At 41.8% G+C, this 21,668-nt stretch overlaps 2 protein-coding genes across 2 annotated transcripts in view; one reads left to right on the top strand and one right to left on the bottom strand.

Moving 5' to 3' along the window:
• The window catches only part of gsdmeb (gasdermin Eb), a 15,489-nt gene extending 13,254 nt beyond the window's left edge, over positions 1-2,235 (top strand). The window contains exons 7-10 of the mRNA XM_008291061.1: positions 637-764; positions 848-1,022; positions 1,193-1,266; positions 1,366-2,235. Coding sequence (XP_008289283.1) covers positions 637-764; positions 848-1,022; positions 1,193-1,266; positions 1,366-1,584 — 596 coding nt within the window. The 3' untranslated portion in view covers positions 1,585-2,235. The remainder of the gene's footprint in view (positions 1-636; positions 765-847; positions 1,023-1,192; positions 1,267-1,365) is intronic.
• A 184-nt stretch (positions 2,236-2,419) lies between these two features.
• Positions 2,420-15,410, bottom strand: pals2a (protein associated with LIN7 2, MAGUK p55 family member a). Its single transcript, XM_008291035.1, has 12 exons — positions 15,331-15,410; positions 13,854-13,972; positions 10,414-10,566; positions 9,595-9,744; positions 9,126-9,353; positions 8,085-8,216; positions 7,082-7,184; positions 6,877-6,948; positions 6,622-6,783; positions 6,336-6,538; positions 5,209-5,337; positions 2,420-4,085 (listed from the first exon to the last, which is right to left on the bottom strand). Exons 2-12 carry the CDS (start codon positions 13,968-13,970, stop codon positions 3,909-3,911), a joined length of 1,626 nt encoding a protein of 541 aa, XP_008289257.1. The 5' UTR covers positions 13,971-13,972; positions 15,331-15,410; the 3' UTR covers positions 2,420-3,908.
• Positions 15,411-21,668: the final 6,258 nt, after the last annotated feature.

Raw genomic sequence — 21,668 nt, 5'->3', positions numbered from 1 at the left:
ATTTTTGCGTCACTGGCTCCAAAAATCCAAGATGTCAACCAGGAAGTAGCAAAACCCTGGCTTCATTTTCTCAGTGCAGAAACCAACGGGTGATGTCACGGCAGCTACGTCCATCTGTTATACAGTCTATGCTACCAACACTGGAAAAATACCTGGTGATTTTACATACTATAGGTATTTTACTGCTTGCATGTTTAAATTGTTTCCATACTTGTCTCCTCTCTGCTCAAGTTAAGCACAGCCTGCAGTTCAATCGAGATGAAATGTTTTTTACATGACTGTTGGTCACAGCTGAGTCAATATTTGGCTTCACGTTTACACCGGGGAGCACCAAATTTTTAGTTTTTTACAGAAGCTAGTTAGTGCAAATGGTTAATTTTTTACCAAATTTTTCAATGAGACATGTAGAATAAACCAATTTGGTTAATTTTCCCAGTGGAACAGCACGTCACAGATGAGTGAATATTTAAAATCTACCAGTTGGCTCTGTTTGTACAATTTTTTGTTCTGATAAATGGTGACCGTTTGTAAAGCCAACATGCTTGTCAGACCTGCCAGTGGGTTTTGTGGTTCAGAGTGCATCTTTTATCTTTGGAAGCAGTTGACGAAACGTGTCCACATTTTTTCCATCTTCAGAATTGGAGAAACTCAGTGATAACTTCCAGCTGCTCTCGGCTCTCCCTGAGTCCACCAGGTCCTCTCTGCTCCAGCAAATCACCAAACTCATGCAGGACCGAGCAGCCATCAGTGCACTTCAGAGTGTGGTGAGTGGGACACGGAGGTCTTGCAGATGCACTAATATCACAAAGAGTTATAAGATCTTAACTCTTGTCTTTCTGTGTCTCAGCTGGACCACATGTGCCTGAATAAGAAACCTAACCTGAGCGATGTCGCAACAACAGAGTCTCAACGACAGAACATCCAAGTAATCCTGGATCTTTTGGAGCAGTGTGGTCAGGAGGGGTCAGCTCAGTCCACATCCGTCCTCACAGCCCTCCACCTCATCACCAGCGCCTTGGATGGTGAGAAAAGTTATTCTCTGCATGGCCTTTATTACTCAATCTGCTGAAAGAAAATCTCATTTTGAGGTCAGGAGGAGAAGGACGTGGCGCTGTAGTCCCCTCTGCAGGCACATTGTCCTGAAAACCTCATTTCCTGAAGTTCTTTGTCATTCTTTATCTGGGTCTTTCAGAGATGACAAATGACTGCCTGGCTACATTGGGAATGTGCTGCAGCCCTGCAGAGTTACAGACCCTGGAGAGACTGGTTCGTAAAGTCTGTTTTTACAAAATGAATGCCACACAACAACATGTTACATGGATGTTTTGTAAATGTTTCATTAATGTTTCTCTCTCTCCTGCACAGGTGCAGTGCGTATGTGGAAACGGAGAGCTGCCTCTGAGCAGCGCCGGTCTGACAGAGAACATCTATGAAAAGGCTGAGCATCTGTTTGCCTCCTCTAACGTGTCCCTGAAGAAAGACGGGGACGTGGTGAAGACCGAAATAAACCCAGAGCCGGGACATCTTCCTCTGGTCCTGTGCATCGCTGTCAGGGGTCTCGCCTCATTGGCCCACAGTGTTTGAACAGGAGACAACTTTACATCCAGCAGAAACTTGAAATGCCCACACAGGTATGAGGTTAAACGGGACCACACGGATAAAATGCAATCTGTGTTTTTACTCCCTCTTGTTTTTTTTTTTTATAGCTGCAGGATGTCTTTTTAACAGTGTGTTCTTTAGCACATGCATTTTCTGCACAACCACTGGTGCTGCAACAACAACAACAACAGGGCTTTGTTAACGAACTGGTCTATTTCTTGTTGAGATGATTTGGTCTGGAGTCAAATATAGCACATGACAATCAACATCCCTACTCTATTTATTATTGGATAATTGTATAAATAGATATATAGAACTTGAATAACTAAATTTTGTATGAATTTTGACAATCAGTTTAGGTATTGATTTTGGACTCTTGGCTAAATAAAGTAAGCATACAAAAAAAAAACTGGATTATATGAGCAACATAAACATACAGATGAATCCGAATATACTTTGTAATATTTAGATTTTTAGTCTAATATTGCCCTTGATGGTAACATGTGTGCGTAATCCTCAAGCAGAGCTGCAACAATTAAAATAATCACCAACTTTTTGATGATTCATTAATTGGTTGAGCAATTTTTCTAGAAAAAAAAAAAAGTCTAATTTCTCTGATTCCAGCTTCTTAAACTTGAATATTTGAGAGTACACTGGATATATTTCAACAAAAAAAGACTGCTTTTTGGGTACTTTTCTGACACTTTATAGACCAAACAACTAATCCATTCATCGATAATGAAAATAAACTTTAGTTGCAGCCCTACATACAAGACATAAATGTGCCTGGTGTCTTTAAAAAGCATCTCATTTTTTTTTTAATGTAATAACATTTGTCATCAGTATATATGATAGTATTATTGTGTCAGTGTCACAGAGACTTAACCTAACCCTCTCACTTTGTAACACAAACACTAACTTTTGATATCGGTGGTCTAATGTAATGTCTGATCCCTGAAGGCCTTGCTAATGGATTTGTTCTCCTTCACAGTTTGTGGGTTTAGATTGTAAAAACTTGTCTTACTTTTTTTTTCCTATTTAATATTGCTGTAATCAATTTAAAAATGTTGCATTTTTGCATCCCAAATTGAAGCACTTCCTCCAAAGAGATTATTCTTTTTAATGTTCCAACCACAACCTCATTTTGATGCACTTGAGCAAATTGGTTTATGAATATTTAAACTTCTGGTGCCGTTGATTTTATTGTGCCTCAGTAAACAATGTTATTATTGTAAATTGTTTCCACTTAAGTTGTATGTTTATTTCTACGATGCAAAAAGAAAAATCTAGACAATAAAACCACCTCAGATTGTTGTAACCATTTTGTCTCTTTTCGCTCCAAAAAACAAAATCCAAAGCTGACGATTAGAAAACACCAGTTATTTATTTGACATCTGAAAATACATCTTATCTGAAATCTTGTAAAATATACCTTTTTTTTTTCTTTTCTTTATAAGTAAATATCGACTTTATTTTAAAACTGTTAAGTTTTAGTATTATCACATCAAAAGGGATGGTTCACTGAGATGCAGTACCCTGTTCCAGAGTCCTGTGGAAAGTTTTTCGTTCAAACACAAACACAGCACCAAGTCGACTGGTCTAACAGTCAGAAACAGTTACATGATCCAAACGTCCGACAAACAATCAGCATAATCAATGTCTGTTCTTGAGAGAAAGAGAATTAACGGGTAAACACTACAGTATTACGTTTTTCTCCCTGTACAACAGTTTCCTGTTCGTGAAGTTGAGGTTAAGAAGACGTAGGGGCGTAAATGTTGCCTTCAGGAGGACAAAGGTCTCAACAATATGACTCTAATCTACATGAACGACAACAAGTTTGTAGTGACGAAATGAGATGAAGTACTGGACGCATATGCACTGTAAACTGTAACACTGAGGTATCGTCCTTTTCAATGAGCAAGCCCTCATTTTCTCAGAATAAATACAATTTACCTATCTTACATACAGATGTAAAATTAAAACAGGACATGGCAAAAGACCGCGTTTGCTTTCGGAACAATCTGACGCGAGGGCCAGCGTTGTCTTCCAATGTGTTTGAATAGAAAATATTCTTTAAAAAATACTTGCCAATAAATAAGTACACTTCCCGTGTGTTGTGAGTTGCATAGTGTGCTAGAAAGGAATCTGGCAGTTCAGATCAAGGTGACTCTGATGCAGCTTTGTGCGAGACCCAGTTCACACAGGGCCGATGTCCAACACTTTGTCAGTGTGCAGCTCGGTGTTGAATCCCCTTTCATCCCAGGCCTGGCAGCTCGAACGGCGGCGTCTGTCCAGTAGGGGGTAAAACATCAGTAGACCCAGCTGACTGGAACCCACTGTGGCTCGATGAATAGCCGCTCCACCGTCTCCTGCAGCTTGTCAAAGGCCTTGTCCAGATTGTCATTGACAATTGTCAGATCAAAGTAGTGGCTGTACGCCCGGCGGATCCTGGCGCTCTCATCCACAGTTTTCTTTAAATCGTTCTCCTGTAAAAGACGAGGCATTCAGCCTATTAGTATGATTAAAGAAACAATTATTTGGGAGTAATAACCACTTAAACTCCCATCGTGATTTACAGTCGTGAACAAAAGTTTACATACACTTGCATGGCAGTCGTGACTTTCCAGTGACTCCTTCAATTCAGTATAGGTCTTCTGGAAATATGACTAATCTGTTGTGCCAAAAATAGATATACAGCAACTGGAAACATCAGCTTTGGTGATAGTTCATCGAATTTTCTTAGGCCCTGTTTACACGTAGCAAAAACGGTGATATTTCAATGCCTTTGGTTTACACATAAACGAAGCTACGAGTCGCCGAAAACGATCATTTCTGAAAACTCTGGCCAAAGTGGAGATTTTGGAAAACTCTCATTGCATGCAGACAGGAGGAGTTCAACAGCACAATATGCAACAAAAGCGTCATATGTGTGCAACCCATGTTTACAGTTTGGCTGCTGTCATAATCGTCAAAAAAGGATGCGGTTGAAGCAGTGCTTGTTTTTACGTTTGTGCCAACGCTTCTGGCCTGTTTGCATTTACATTCAGAAATGTTCTCCGTAGTGAAGCTCCACTTCTCTGTCGGTCCAAACGAACGACCCTCACGCCATTATCGGTGAAGTAACAGAAAGTAATTTGTGCCATTAGTTGTTGTGTTTTTTTCCAGGATTCTGATTGGCTGGCATGGCTTTATGCTTCTTGTTTCCCTGCCTCCTATAGGTTTGGCATGCTCATAGCAGCTCTTGTTTATTTGGATTTGTGTAAACAGTGTTATCTTTGATAACGTAGATCTGTTTCTGTAAACACCCGGGTATGTGTAAACGTGGCCTTAGTTGCATAACCTCTTAATTTGTCATGAGTGATTATGACTGACTACAGCTGCTGAGTCCTCTGGGCCTATTTGATGCACTCATCAGACTCAGCCACAAACAGAATCAAATGTTGTTTTTTTGATTGTTGACAAAGAGGCATGTCTTCCAATGATTCCATCACAGAAAATTAGGAGTTAAAGGAGTCACTGGAAACTCAAGACAGCCATCATAGACATGCTCTTGTATGTAAACTTCTGTTTATGCCTGTATATGCATTTGGAAATCTTCTGAAAACTTACTGTGAGTAGTTTGGTAGTAAGTCCAGCATCTACCACAGCTTTGTGCATAGCTCTTAGTGTGTCCAGTTCAGGAGCAGCAATGAACACCACGAATGGCATAAACTCAGCAGTCTTCAACACTTTTAGGGCCTGCATTAAAAAAAAAAAATGTTATCTCACAATCACAACTTTAGAAAAAACACATCCATACATAGTGTGTGTGCCTCAGGGCTGCATGATATGGGAAGAAACTGACCTAGTGACTTTTCAGTTATCTACAAATCATACGTGACTAAAATGTGATGAGAGTGAGAGAGTGAGTGCATCTGGCAAAGGCACTGAGTATCTATATATTTTTTGCTTGGATGACATTGACCTTTGCATTCATCCTCTAAAGCTTTGTGGTGCTGATTTTAGTGTTCAGACATACTGTTGCCTCAGTTTTTGGTCTTAGCAACAAGCTTTCACTTGCAGTGTTGTGCTACATTCCTGCTAGCGAACAAATCTGCCTCAAAATTAGGCTTAAAATATTTTTTACCTAATTTCAGTGCATCTCCTAGAGGCAAAATGTGAATAAATTGTACCCACGAAGCCTCATTGGTTTTCTCATTTACAAAAGAAAGCTACAAATTACCGACATCCTCCAAACGCTTCACATGCAGTCAACAATAGAAGAAAGCAAGTCAGCTGCAGCACCATGAACACAGAAGCCTCTAGTCTCTGCTTAGTGTAGCAACTCCGACAGACGTTAGACCAAAATTTCTTTGAAAAGAGACATTCTAATGATTTGACTGCATTGAAACTAAGTGGATTGTTTTCTATGAGCAAAGTATTTTAATATCGCAGCTTACTGTGTTCATTTAATTGTGAGAAGCCTAAACCGTGAAAGGTGATTAACATTCCATTAGTTATACAGTCCTATAACTGACACAGCATCTTTTTTTGCCATCAAATCTTCCTCCTCCACTAATTTTACTGTGCATGTGTGGAGCCTGCACATCAAAAACCCTTTGTCAAGTTGTTAAAAAACTTGGCAAATGGCAACTATGCAAGATTTTATTTCTGCGTCAAGTACCAAAAAAAAGATGCAACCACGATGTCGATGCTGAAACGATGCATGGTGCAGCCCTGATGTGCCTTTAACTGACCTGAGGGTTGACGTCCAGGATGCAGGTACGGCCAGCGTCCACCACTTCGTGGATGGAGTCGATCTTGGTGCCGTAAAGGTTTCCATCGTACTCGCCGTGCTCCAAGTAACGGCTCTCCTTGATGTCCTTCTCCATCTCTTCCCGCGTCACGAAACAGTAGTTCTGGCCATCTTTCTCCTCCTCTCTGGCACGGCGTGACGTAACTGCAGGTAAAAGGTAAGGACAGGTGTTACAGGAAACCAACTACGGTTAATTCAACTGCTCAGCTGTCTTCTTACACACTCACAGGGGACAGTGGTTCCATATCTCAGAGGATTCAGGACGATAAGTCTGTTCTTCAGGCTTCGCCTTCCGACACCCTGAGCTCCAATCAGAACCAGTGTTTTCCTCTGGAACGGGGGCATCTTTGCTACCTCCTCATAGATCTGCAGCTCATAGCGATCAAACTCTGTTGAAGGCAACACACAGGCTCAATAAGAATCATAGCGTCACTGTCATTTATTTGATAACTAGGAACACTAGAACCAGTGGTAATACATACCTGCATTCTTGGCAGTGAGGTACATCATTTTTTTCTTCTTTTTCTTTGCATTTCGAGTCCCGCAGAGCATCCCTGAACCACAAACACAAGGTGTCAGTACACCACATGGTGGTGCTAAAGGCTCCAGATTTGTGACTATGATAAAAACTAAACAAGAGCAGCTGGTACAATGAGAGCGAGAAGAACGGATGTGGTTTGTACTGACCTGTACCAGAAGTGTCCCAGTCCCTTCTCACAAAAGCTTTCCTCTTCTCTTCCAAGAACTGACTGGGGATGAGACCAGTGGCTCCACCAACAACTTTGCGAGCCTATATAAAAATCAGAGATGGAGAGATGATATTAGTTTAAATATTTCACATAGAAACAGAACACCACATCTGTCAGAATCCTCTTCCTCCTCATCTGTAGCAGCCTCTGCAGTTTTCACAGCAGATAAAATGATTTCTCTTGATTGATCAAACTCAAACCTGGAGGACTGATATTTTGTATGCAATATCTAGTGACAATGGTTGGTTCATCAGAATTGTTTATTAACTCTTTATTATACCCTAATAAATCTGTACTTTATGGATTTGCAATATAATTTGGGAGGCTACTCATCTCATCAGCGCATCTTTTTAAACTTGTGTTTTCATTTTCTGATTTTTAAATTTGCCTGCTCTGCTTCAGGTGCCTTGTAAAGATTTTTTTTCCAGCTTAACAGTCATGTACGTAATACAAAACATACCCAACAGTTACACCTTCCAATGTTCCATTCATTTTCTATTACATTTAAGGGGGCTCAGTTATGGAAGATTCAAATTTCAAACATCGATATGAAATACAGCCTTACAACCTGTCTGATGAATCAACTTTTACAATCCCAACTGATCATACCCGACTGTAACTGACCTTTCTCCCTCTTTCACAAGGGGTTAAATAGACAAGTGTGCTTTAGTATATATGTGCTAACACTTTCATGTACAAGCATACACATTTATATACCTATATAAAGCACATTATAATATTTTATTTATCTGTTGTTTGCTAATTTTGAGGTTTGACGAGGTTTTTCAATCTGCTCTGCACACTAACTCTGCTTTTGTTGTTTCTGCTGCTTTGTTTTATTGCGCAAAACAAAATGTGAAAAGTAAAAATACACATTTCCAATCCGCTAACGTCTAGCTAAGGTGTGTTTCACCATCGCTGAGCAATATGCATCGACTCACCTGCCACCAGTTGGGGTCCTCTTTGTTGACTACGTGAAGTATGTCGCCTTTGAAGAAGGCCAGGCCTGCCTCTTTACAGGGGATCAGGTTGTCTGTGGCCGGGTTATAGTTGAAGTGTGGCTTAAGATAAACCTGCGATTTAAGGTTTGAACAAGATATTAGACTATTAATAAATACATTCACTCACAACAGCAGACAACAACACTTACAGTCCCTCAGAAGTCTAATAATTGAACATATCTGAGCTTTTTTAATCATCAGGTTGTAGAACAAACGAACATTTTAAAGTAAACGTTAAACTATAATAGGTGAAAGTAAATGTCCTTTTTCCCCCTATCAAGTAAGTTCCCTTTCCTAAGAGCTGCAATTTTTGACATTTTGCTTTTTTATGGCACCACAGATGATGATTCTTCAGCAGCTCTCTCAGGACAAGGTCTTTATTTTCCACTGATTACATTTTCTGTTAGGAATTTTGTCTTTTCTAGTTCTCGCTGTGAATTCTCAAAGACGCGAGGTTGAACGAGGTGGACCAGATGTAACTTTAGGAGTCCAAACATCAACGTGAGCATTCACAACTGGAAACCAACGAGCACGTAGCAAAACAGTCGAAAGAGCCCATTGGATCCCGCTCAGCACACTAAGGTCAGTGTCTGACATAACCTTACATACTGCTGCTCAGTGTCAGCTGCTGCGTGTGCCTGTTACAGTAAGGAGGAGAGGGGCTGCTCCACTGAATGGAGTGGCGTATGTCCTACTTAGTGTGTGGAGTGTTTATTAATAGAGCCTCCGTGGGTTCAGTTTTCAGAAGCCTGGCATTCTGAGATCGGCCAGGTCAGGCAGCTCTTACCCAATCCCTGAGAGGTACAGTACAAGTCTTGAATACTCTACCGAATACCAATAAACCATGTCAATATAAATTCTTTGACATTGACGGCACCGATTCAGTGACAATGCATCACTGAATGCATGAATTTTCTAGTTTAACATGATTATTACTTACTCGCAGATAACCTAACATGAAGCCTCCCTTTTCCCCCTCACCTGTGGCGGTGCTGGCGTGTCCTTGTAGCTCGGCAGGACCTTGAGCGTGATGCTGCCGTTGCAGTCCCTCAGCAGCTCCTGGAGCTCGTTGGGGTTGCTGCCGACCTCGCGGCCGTTCACCTCGCGGATTATGTCCCCCGTGTGCAACATGCCCTGCCTGTCAATCGAGCTGCCGTGCAGGATCCGAGCGATCACCATCTCCCCCTGCACCACTCGGAACGTCACCCCCTGAAAGAGAGTAAGAGCCAGTAAGTACTGAACATCCGCACTTCATAAATCAGAGGAGAGGCCTGTTTCATGGGTTGGCCTGTCCGGCTGCTGTAAAAGAACTCATCCATGTTGAGTTACTATGCAAGACTTGGGTCGAACAGATGGTCAATAAAAGAGGACATGTGTAAAGCACTTTACAGCCTATCAGGCGTGTTTCCTCTGTAGAGCTGTAGTTGATAGAAATGCCGGGTGAACTTACCAGCGGTTCTCCAGCTTTCTTCTGGATACCGATCATCCTGACGGCATCGGCTGGCATGAGTGTGCTTGTCAACAAAGAATTGCTGTTAACCGCAGCATGGGGCATTTCGTAGCACTTTGCAGCCACTTTATCATGAGCCTCAATCAAAGACTGAAACAGAACAAGAGAGAGAAATACAAACAGTAGGATTAAGCTCAGTCTTTAAACTCAAAGACACAGTGGAGTAAATTTCCAACAGTTTTTTTCTGATGACAATCAGACACGATGTCATTCACCCACCAGAATACCACAAACAGTGACTGGAACTGCAACATGCATTCAATAAATCCCTCTGACAGAGCGAAGACATAAATCATTTTTTCATTTCTGTACGGAGAGACGCCTTCGTGGCAGCTCCGACAGAAGACGAACTGATAAACGCGGAGGATAAATCAGTGTTGTTCTTACCCTGGCAGCCGCCGAATACAGTCAGCTCTGGTTAGAGACTACAAACTGCATCAGCAAATGTGAAGATTTGCTGAAACCGTGCGTGACAGTCTTCTCCCCGTGACTTTACCCACATAACTCAGCCTGCTATTGGCCCAAGGAAAGACACCCCCACCCTCTGTTGCTGCAGCACGCAAGGGGTTGAGAATATAAAGGGTGACAAGGAAGCAGTGCTGCCAGACAGGCACTTCAGAGAAAATTAGGCCGTGGTGGGAGCAAAAAAGCTCTGACATTCATTCCCACGAGTAAAACACATGCTCAACCATTTACTCTCCGCACCCCCCCAATAAACCCAGTAACAACTGAGGATGAGGGCAAAAAGGCCTCAGATACCTTAAAGTGAGGCTCCTGGAGGATTCTGACGAGCTCAGCAGCGGAGGCATCTTTTTCAGGCAGGATGTTGAGGGAATCCAAGATCTCTGTGACCAGCTGAACGTTATCGTCCCGAACGGCTTGCAGCTTAACTTCCTCGAGACGTTCGTGAGCCTGAACGCACCAAAAAATAAGAACATGACAGAGTAAGAACACTGTCAACTCTGTTACGTGTGCGTTTGTGGCAAGCTGTTTTCCAATTTGAAAGTGAGACTGGATATGTATTGTAGACATCTGCTCTTAAATTCTTCCTTGTCAAAAGAACATTTCAGATATCCACAATGCCATGCTTCCTGGGGCAAATGGCGTCACTATCACCATTCATGTGTAAGTGGTTTCTTATTACAGATACCTACAAATCAGCTTTCGATGTCTGCAATGTGAATTATGACTTCTAACGTTAGTTTCAGATGCCTACAGTTTAATTCCAACTAGTCCGAATTGTAGGTAAAGATATCTTTGATTGCCTGAATTCAACACATCTACATTGTCCTTTTAGGTAACCTAAATTAAGTTAAAACTAGTTGGTTGTAGATATCTCAAACTGGTCAAAATATAGTCACAGATATCTCGAATTAGGGTTTTGACCTAACGTCAGAAAGCTGGAGGTGGAGGCAGCTTGCTTTTCAAACGTCTTATGCCACAGCGACCGCGTACGACGAGCTGTTTTACCGCCATGTCAGAGCAGCCTGAGGCCAGAGTTCTTTCAAATTTTGATCACAAGTCACAAATGAACAAAGCTCTCCTTCTCTACAAACTCCTCACTGAGGGGCGCTTCTGATTTCGTGGCATTTTCAAACCATCTTATCTGCATTAACATTGTTTGAACTCTTCGTTGTACCAATATCCAGCTGCCTCACATGAGCAGCAGCGCACACAACAGTTTAGACAAATCACAATGGCCTCTGAGATATCCGCAGTTCAAGTAGTTCAAAGTGAATCACAGATATCTCAAACTAGTCAGAATGATGTAACATATCTGGAATAAAAACTCTGACTAGTCACGGAATAATTACAGCTACCGTACTCAAAATGACTGTAATTTTCACTCCACAACATTCCCTTTCTTATTGCCACACCACTCGTCTGACTTGTTCTTTTCTTCTTAAATTTGAGTGACTCCAAACTTGTTCGACAACCTGATAATATGTAAAGCTCTTCCCAGTGAATTCCTCCCCCACCTATACTGAGCACAAAGTGGGCTTGGTTCTGTTTTGTCCAACCAACCAGACAGAGAGACAGAACTCAACAACAAGGTGCAAAAAGGATCCCAGTGGTAATTTTACACCTCAATGCAGACTATGTATAGCACATTTCTAGAAAGTCAGCTGAGAAATTCTTACGTTAAGAAAAATGTAACCCTCAGAACCCCAAAAGCTGTCAGCAGGTTTAAAAGGCTTGTTTTTAGAAAGACATTACAGTATTTATTACAGGAAGAAACTGTAAACACTGATTATATTTTCAACTTATCGGCTGTCCTTGACATCATCAGGTGTGACGTTTGATTCCCTCAAGAAAAATCCACCAAATCTATGCCTAAAATTGTGCTATTTCAACGAAATCCTTTTATTCTACATGTATGATTTAAAAATTCATCAAAAATATATCATCCGAATGAAACACATCAATTATCTCCTAACTCCTAAGAACTCCTAAGTGCATCTGAGAAGCTCTGAGTGACTCAGTTACGACCAGCAGTCATGTGACAAAAACAATAAATCAGGGACTTCTCAGCTTAACTGCAGGCTGTGTTCACACAGAGCAGAGATGAGACCAATATGAAAACAAATTAAAGAGACTGACAGCTAAATATATCATACGTGACCAATAAAAATAAATGCAGCATGGAAAACCAGTGTAATAGTGATTATTATGGGATGTAAATGCCGATCTGAACCTGAATCTGAGCTTATCGACTGAAAATCTTCCGTGTTGATACAAACATGTTACAGTTTTGAGGATTTCATTAATAAGATTTGTAATTTTTTTTACATAAATCTGAGTATTAATGCTGCTAAAAACTATGGGTTAAAAACGGCAAACAGAAGAGCAAGTTGTTGGAAGGTACATTCTGTGCAGTGAAACATGTTTCTAGAGTCGATCTGCAGAGTAGTGTGAAAAACATGTCATTTGCAGAGGTTGTAAAATAGGAAATAAAATATCTACAGTATGTAGAGCCACTATTTTTCAGTATTGGTAAAACCTTTGGACGCAGTTTTTTTCATTTTTGTAAAATTTTAAATGAACTTCTGTTTTTTTTTTCTTTTTGATCATTTATGGCACTGATTTATTTATTTCTTTATTTTTTGTTATACTGCGCAAAAGACACTTTAGAGTTCTCCCTAGTTGTAGCCATGCTGATGCTGCTCCCACACAAGATGCTATATTGCAAATAAAACTGAGCCAACAGTCAGTAAAAATATGAAAGTAGCACAAAAAAAAAAAAGCTCCCGTCATATTTTTAGCAGATGGGGAAGTAGATCATCCTCCTAATCCTCCAGTTATAGAGCAACTGTTTCTGTTGTGTTCAAACACAATGTGTCATTGTTCATTTTATTTGAATTATTAATGGCTTAACAATTCAGTCAAACTGTGACACAAAAAGAGGAAGGAAAATTAACAGTACAGTAAATACAGTGAATATGACCTCATTCATATTGTTCCATTTGATATGACATATCTACGTAAAACACCCAACACCTCGACCAAGCTGTAATCTATTTGTTAGAAATGAGGACAAGAGCCCGTCTTTGTGGCAGGTTTTCTATAAAAAAGCATTCTATTTATAGATATGGTGGTTGAACTTGATGACCTCAATCTGCAGGGGAGATTTTTTCTGGATAATGTTATGTAAGCCATTTGTTCGTCATGCTGTCGGCCTCTTTTAGTTGTGTGTTACGCTGATTTCGCCGACGTTCTCTGTGTACACAAACACAACTTTGAGGGATGTTATGGATTATTATTTGGTGATCAAATGAAAACCACACGGCGTGCTGCTGTACAACCCTGCGCAGCTTTGATTATGTTACTCCTCGGATGACGGACGGGGTTGTACATCGACTGGGAGATTTCCTGCATGTAATTTCAACCTCGCAGCAGGATTAGCTAATGTAGGGAAGGGATGCACGGTTTGTTTGCAGGTACACATGCTGGCCCATAGAGCACACAAATAAGCACAGGGCGTGTGAATTCCATTTCGTACAGCTGTCAGATAGAGTTAAACATGATCTTCGAAGTGCCGTGTAAATTACACCTTAATTTCCTTTGACTCATGCTAAGCTCCTCCTCGAGTATAGCTAGAAGGCCAGCTAATGAGATTACAATTCACTGTATGTGTGAATGCATTTCTAAGCACAGCACACACACAGTAGTAGTAGTAGTGTCGGTGAGCGTTACTGTACCTTGGCAAGGGATCGGACGATGGGGCTCTCCATGATGCCTCTGAGGAAGATGAGGTCAATATCTTTGGCTCCTGTGCCTGTTGGCAGGTCTTTGAGGTTGTCCAGTACCTGCTGCATGGCTGAAGAAGAGTAAATACGCATCAAGGATTTGGCAAACCCAACGTCTTTTCCTCTATTTGAAGTTTACTGCTAAGTGAATCCGAGCAGAAATGGTAGCGACAAACAACGCAGTGATGAATAGAATTAAAATTCCAAGCCAATGAAAACACTGATGAAAAAAAACAAAAAAAAATCTTACAATGCAAAAACAAGTGGACAGTGAATCAATGGGCCAATTCACAAACATCACCCCTCATTTCCATTGCAGCAGCAGCAACAACAAGCACGCAGAGCCACAAAGGAATTGTTCTACTCGCAGATCTATGTGGTAGTGGCTTAGACAGAGCAAGAAAATGAGACCCAATTCATGGGGAAATTACAGCTTTTGATTTCATTAATCAGCCTGCTAAACAAAGTAAAGTGAATAATCTCCCCTTTTTTTGTGCTTCCCTGTAATTATCTCTCCATTAAAACAAACTTGTCAACAATTCTCTTTTGTTTACTCGCGGCAGACATTTTGCAAATAGCGGTAGACAGAAATTGAAGCCTGACAGAATCAGTGGCTGAAGTCATTTTCACCACAATGGAAGAATACAAAACATTCGGCCGTTTTTCATGCAAAAGCACAAGCAGCAGCACCCACTCGTCTGTGGACAGAGGGCCGCAGCAGCCATTCAGATGGTAATTAAAATGTCAACACGGCAACAGTTTCTGTGCAAAATGCTAGTTAGGACTCGGGCGGCTTACCTGAGCCAGACTTTGCATTGGCCACCGTCATGTTTATTATTCCTCAGCTCAGGATGGTGAAACTCTCTAAACACGGTCAAAAGCCACCCAACTGCCCGCTTACAGAAACCAGAGCAACTGGAGAGCTGCAGAACGTAGGAAATCCAGCCAAGTCAGTAGAGCGTACACACTAAGGTCACCGTGCTGCACAAGCAAGCCATGCCGTGAAATGAAGCGAGCCTACGTGTGCTGCTGGTAAACAAATGCAAGACACAGAATGGAGAGTGAAGGAGAGCAGAGCAAACTTGTGTCTGCCGTGGTGCTTTTAATGCGCATGTTAGCACAAAGGCCACTTATGAATTAAGGGAATGACAAAGAGGCCAATTGAATGACAAAAGGAGGATGAGTCTCCCATCCTTGTGGCTAAAGGTTGTGCCAGCCACACACAGAGAGGCCCCGAGGACTTTCTATACAAACATGCTCTTCAAACAAGAGGGAGGGAAAAACCAGATCCACTGCTGCTTTAGTATGTAGTTGGACAAACTCAACTTTGAGCTATAAACTGTGAATTGTATAAACATCATAAAGCCACACAGTGTCCACAAAAATGATAATCATGCAGAGTAAATTGGGGAAACCTGAAAGAACTCACCGACAAACTTGTGTTCAAATCATCAGTGCAGCGCTGAGTCCAGTGTTTTCTGCAAAACACTCATCTGGTATCTGTGGACTGAAGAGAGAGCGGAAAAAATAAAAATCCTACTTTTATTTGGCTGAAATGATGCTAGACAGCCTTAAAAATCCTCCCACGTATCAATAAAACAAATGGCAAAAAGGAAAGAGAAGCTACTCTCTGCCCCAAGGGTGGCTTCATTGTCCACGCTTCTCCCATTCACTCAGCAGTGTTGTAATGCAGACCGTCTGATTGGCCACGTCAATCACATGACCTGTGGCCATTTAAAAAGTTTGTCTTCATGTGTAAATTTTCTAAAGCTACAAGGGTGAGAATGTGGAAGTCTTTGGATGAGAAAAAAAATGACAAAAGTCTAACTAGAGAGGCTTGATTTGCACAGGACATGGGTTTGTGGCCTATTTGGCTAAATTAACACGAAGACTTTTTTTCTTTTTGTTCTGCAGCAGTTAAAGATTGTCTGTTTTGAATTGTGCTCAATATTTCATGCATGTTCTCAGCAAATGGTGCCTCATGTGCCCATGTGCTCGACATTTAAATGAGGCAAATGTTGGGGAGAACATTTGTTGATCAAGACACTCCATCATAAAACAGATTTATAGGTACTTCACTAACTTTTCACATGCATCGCTGACAACAGTAGTCAAGTATAATGATTACACAGTTAAAGTGATTATGTCCATTGTTGAATCATTTTTTTGATTATATCTATAAAATGTCAGAAAATTGTAACAAATCTGTATTTTCAAAAGATGGCAAATGCAAGGGAAAGGTGAGTGTTTGTATGTGACAAAAGAATCTTTAAAAGTACCTTTTTTTTTATCACCAAATTCTCTTTAAAGTTTGAGTTTTGCAGCTATGTGATTTAACCAAAGACTGCAAATTTACAGTCTGTTGTAAAACATTCAAATTTAGATTTAGAGCTGATAATCTGACTGCTATATTCTTGATTAATTCCTTGTTCGGTTGATAAAATGGCAGAAAACGGTGAAAATTTTAAATCAGTGTTTCACAAAGCCCAAGATTACAAACGTGTTCGATTGCCCACAAGCCAAAGAGATTCAGTNAGATGCGTATTTGTTGCTACTTTTCAGTCCACTTGGAAAAGTCCATTCCACACATGCGTCCGTTAGACAACTTGGCGTCTGTGTCATCTGCGCATGCAAACTACCTTCGACTATGTGCACTGCTGACCTTGTTGTGTCATTGCTGCAGGCACTGTCTGTATGGACACAAATTTTGAGTTGCGTGGGGATGTTTCCAAAGGCTGCGTCTGCGTGGACTTTTGCAGATTTGAGCAGATGACAAAATGTATCTTCCAGGCCCTTGCATACTTGCAGACATGGGAAGTATAACATTAGCCTTAAGCTTTGCTATGTTGCACACATGGGCAGTTGTGGACATCACATAGTTGTTGGTATACCACTTTTTAGTCTGCTTGGATGCCACTCAAAGGACTCTGTTGTCTACATACACATATTGCGTGCATGTATATTTCTACTGAGCATGTGCAAAACCGCCCTTGTACACACAGACTTATGCAGATGATGAACTTCCCACAGACCCTTGCATACTAACTCTGGCCTAATAACTACAACTACACATATGTGAGTGTCATTAAAACTTTCGTGTGGCTTTCAAGGCTTGGGCACGCCATCTGAGACAACAACCGCCATTCCTGCTGCAACATATTTATTTGGTTTTATATAGGCACTGTAGTTTTGCAGCAAACATTACTCAAACTTGCATAAATTGTGCATGTGCTGGTGACAATTTTCAACTGCGAATCAATAAGGAACATGACCGCCAGTGTTGCGGTGCCGCTCATTTATCTGTTGTTAAAAGCTCTTGGATTACAGCAGAGGTCTTTGGCACAGAAGAATAAACTGTATTAGACTTGTTGTTGACAGTAAGAAAAATACAGAACATCCCAGCCTCCCTTTTTTTAAAATGACAGCAACTCAAAAGGTAAAGAGAAAGACGTGGGTGGGAGGCTGTAGATAAAAAGAACCATGGCAAAAATAAAAGGGATTCACAGTAGATCTGTGTAAATGTGATTATGTGCAAAGCAATACGACATGCAAACCTATAGGAAATATAACTAATTAAGTAAATAAGTATCACAGAAGGAGATGCATATGAAAATGTAAAAGGTGTGCACGCTGTATACAATAACATTCTATATAATGAACATCAAAAACATCAGAGTATCATCCCGTTTACTGTCGTGCTGTTCAGCCCTGCGTGGCTGACCTTATTCTTACGCTGCCGTGTCTCTCCACAGGGTCAGCGCTAAGCCTAAACATGACTGCTGACCAAAGACTGCCCTGCCAAAATATGCAGGATTTGGTGCCATGCGACTGTTACTATGACAAACCCGCCATATCCATTTTATTGGCTCGGAAAAGACCGGTCCAGCGTCATGGCAGCCGGAGCCACATCCTTTTTTTTTTTTTTAAATGTCTGCGCGTCGCACATCTGGAATCTGGATTAACCCCCAATTTTAGGAGGATTTAGAAGCAATTACCTGCCGCTTGTTTAACCTGTGGCGGTGGGGAAAGCAATTAGTGGCGGTGTCATTAAACTGTTAAAAAAGTGCCACATATGCTCAAATTTGACAGCTTGATTAAGCGTCAAACGTGAGGAATGCTGGATTAATCGCAGCGAGGCTCCCAAAAACTAGGAGCAAGCCGTTTTCTCAACTTGATGGCATTTAAGGTAGAGTGGCAGCGAATGTGGCGTGCCAGCTGAAATTGTGACAAGAATAGCGCGGAAATGATGGAAAGTTTGGTTGGTGCAGGAGAGAGTGGAAAACATCACTATTTCTGTTGTGAGAAAACCAACGGCACCGCCTCTGCGCTCGTCCCATTGGCTGAATCCGTAGTTAGATCTGTTTTTTTGGGAGCGAGGAGAGGAAGCAGCGCAGCAGCGGGCGATGAGGGGGTCACAGAGTTGCAAGTTAACACCGCAGCGTTAAACCCAATCACAACGTAGCCCGAGGGGCGGCGGAGATGGCAGCGGAGCAGAGGCCTCCGTAGCTGCTCTATCATTTAACCATCTTTTCCCTTTCCTCTGGCATGAAGACATTGTAAAATGGTAGCTGTCACTTAGTGGCTGCTTTTAATACCCCTTCGCAGTCCCCAAGTGCGTGCTCTTTATAGACACAAACACAATCTGTTTAGCCGGCGAGTGGCTGGAGCTAGCGGCCCACAGAGCTTTTGTAGGACATCCCAGGCGGCTGCAGCAGAGGGGAGGGAGGAAGGGAGTTTCCTGGCCATCTGTTAGCTCCTCTGACCTACTATCTGCCACAACTGGAACAGCGTCCGTCTCCAGCCCCGCCCACCTCCTCCTCCTCCTCTCAACCACACTGCCTTTTTAATCCCAATGTTTACCTTCCAAAGATAGCCACATCACTGTTGGAGGAGTTCGTCTGCTAGGTGAGATCGGGGTCAGAGGTCATGCAGGATCCCAATTAGTTCGTCTGGCCTGTGAGGGATCTATAAGGAGGGAGGAAATCTCCCGACTGCAAGCGAGAGTTTTAAATCAGTGATGGCATGGATCTGTCCCGGCACCTGCCCCGACAGCATCGTGCGGCCATTTATCTGTTTCCTGTTAAACGCTCTCTTGTTTGATCTTCTGCAGCGTCGTGGGCGTAAAAAAAAAACGAGGGCACCGCAAGCCACCAGCTGTGGCCTCTTGATCTTTAAACTCAAGGAGTGCCACGTGAGAATGTCACATGGCGGGCTTTGGAGTGCGCTGTTGCTGTTTTCCGCCGCGTAACTTAGTATGCAAACAGTGTATTTTGTGAGTCTGTAATCCACGCTGCGTTAATCCGTCTAAATACAAAGGTAACCTAAATCAAAAGCCATTAGGCTGCAGTGCTGCTCCCATGCTATCTGTCATCTGCAGCGGGGGGTTTGGCTTACAGTGGAAACAGCCGTTGGTATAATGGTATCAGCCCCTCTGCAACTAATTATTATTTCATTACATGTGTTTTCTTCTTTTTTTGTTGGTCCCTTTTTTTGATTATTTTGTCCATAAAATATAAAAACAAAATAGGCCCGTAATTTACCCACATTAAAGCCATCAAAAGAAAGATGATCAATTTACAGTGACATAAAACAGAAATAAATTCCTTTACATATGAGAAGCTAGAACCATTAAATGCATCTGTGAATATGACAATAGGAGAAGTTGAGTGTTTTAGGAAATCTGCTTATTTGCTTTGATGTTGGCTTCGATGCTCTCAAAGCTGCAGCCATGAGATGGTTTGCTCAGCATAAAGACTGGAAACACCCAGCCTAGCTCTGTCCCAAAGGTAACACAGTTTTGGAGCGCTATATTTTGTTTGTATGAGTCATGCAAAAAAACCAAAGTGTGAAAACTACATGTGTTTTTGTGCTGAATGCGGGAGCCAGACTGTTTTGTGGACAGGAACTTCTTAGTGATGACAAGACTCCAGGAGAAATCATTATTTTTTTTTAAAGGAGTATGTGTTAATTTGTCAGCTTTAGAGATGTTGGATGGTACATTGTGTTGAATCATACTTGCTGCTTCCATCACTTACTAGTCTTTATGCTAAGCTAAGGTAACATTTTTGACAATTATACCTTCAGACTGGATTGATGCTTTTTTGCCTTTATTAAAAAAGGACATTCGAGAGAGAGAGACAGGAAAGTGGGAGAGAAGGATGGGGGGGAGGACTTGCAGGAAAGGGCCAGGACTAAAACCCATGGCTGCTGTGTCGGCGACTATAACCCCTGTATATGGGTTGCCAGGTAACCAGCTGAGCTATCGTGGTGCCCAATACTAGACTTTTAAGGCGATACTGATACTGATGTACATGTTAGTAATATAGAGAAAGGGGTCATATTTTATGAACTCTCTGGTGATGTATTTCACCAACTAGTTAGAAATTGATTATGACGACACCACTTGACTCGGCACCGCTGTGTGCTCAGCTGTCCTCTGCTACATGTGCTTCAGACGGGGCTGGGAGGATTGTAAACATCAGAGTGGGTGCTACTCTGCTGGACAAACTATTTCTAAATTATAGCAACCATCTTTTTCTGCATTGTTTTATACCAAAAAGAAAACAAAAATTATATTGGACTACATATATGCAGATGCTGATAGTTCTGTGACAGGCCAATACCGGCCCAACTGATAGATAACAGTCAGACTCTACTTCATACGGTGGCCGATGGGGGCAAATGACGTACACAAACGAGCTGCTTATACATGAATGTGTTGCATGAACGGAAATGTGCTGCAAAAAGAAAACGCTGCATGTACAGATGCCCTGCTTACATGAAAACATAAGTAAAAAGAAACCCTCTAGTGGCAGTAGTGAGCTTTTCACCTGAGAGTCAGGCAACAGTGAGCGAGACAAGTAACGTTAGATGAGGGAAAAGCTGTATGAAAGGGTTTGTATTCTCTCGTCTCCATGGATAAACATAAATAACAGAAAAAACACAGGGAGACAGTAGTAAAACACCCCTTCAACACCCATATAATCACAGTGACTGGAAAGTTAAAGACTTAGAACTGCCCCTAGAGGCCTGTGGCACTTCCATTGTGTGACTGGATATGCATTGTTTTCCTTCTGCAGTGCGTTTCTGTTGTTGCAACGTATTCATGTACAGTCGTGACTCGATAATCCGACCCTTAACAGTCCAAAAGCCTTGCTATCTGACAGGTTTTCAGGAAAAACAAATGGAACCCATTAAAAACAGCCTTAACATACCGACAGCCTTGGATTCCAACATGACATTTTATGTCACAAATAAGGATAACGGCGTATTATCTGATTTAACGATCCGACAGATTGGCTACGTTCACACTGCAGGACTTAATGCTCAATTCACATTTCTTTGTGAAATCTGATTTTTTTTTCGAGTTCGTTCACATTTCCAATTAAATATGACTTGTATGTGATCTGCTGTGCAAACTTCATACGACCTGAAAGTGTCCCGCATGCACAGAAGAGGACACAATGATGTCACACACCGCGAGCATGCTCAGTGTTTATGGACGTAAACACGGATGGTGGTGGGGGTGGTGGCATCAGTGTGACCACTATCCTACACTAGCATCAGCAGCCAGGTGCTGCCTGTGTGTTCCGGCCACTTCCACCTCGTCGGAGCCATAGACTGTATAAAAGATGGACGTAGCAACCGGCCCTGAAAAATGAAGCCAACCCGGAAGTGTCAAAAACCTGCAATATCACTACGTCCGCTAGCTGCTGGCTCCAAAAAGCCCTGGCTCCCATAGACATGAATTGGAAAAGAAGTGATCAC

This window comes from Stegastes partitus, unplaced genomic scaffold (genome assembly GCF_000690725.1).
Source record: "Stegastes partitus isolate 25-593 unplaced genomic scaffold, Stegastes_partitus-1.0.2 Scaffold711, whole genome shotgun sequence".
NCBI lineage: Eukaryota > Metazoa > Chordata > Actinopteri > Pomacentridae > Stegastes > Stegastes partitus.
Note: the sequence above shows the minus strand (reverse complement) of the source record. Positions and strands in the feature narration are given on the sequence as shown.

Excerpts from the sequence above, each read along its gene's own strand:
- pals2a (XM_008291035.1), bottom strand. The coding sequence starts at position 13,970 with ATGCAGCAGGTACTGGACAACCTCAAAGACCTGCCAACAGGCACAGGA. Across the intron at positions 5,338-6,335 it reads TCCTGGACGTCAACCCTCAG|GCCCTAAAAGTGTTGAAGAC; the intron begins GTCAGTTAAAGG and ends TTTTTAATGCAG. Across the intron at positions 4,086-5,208 it reads TTACTACCAAACTACTCACA|GAGAACGATTTAAAGAAAAC; the intron begins GTAAGTTTTCAG and ends CGTCTTTTACAG.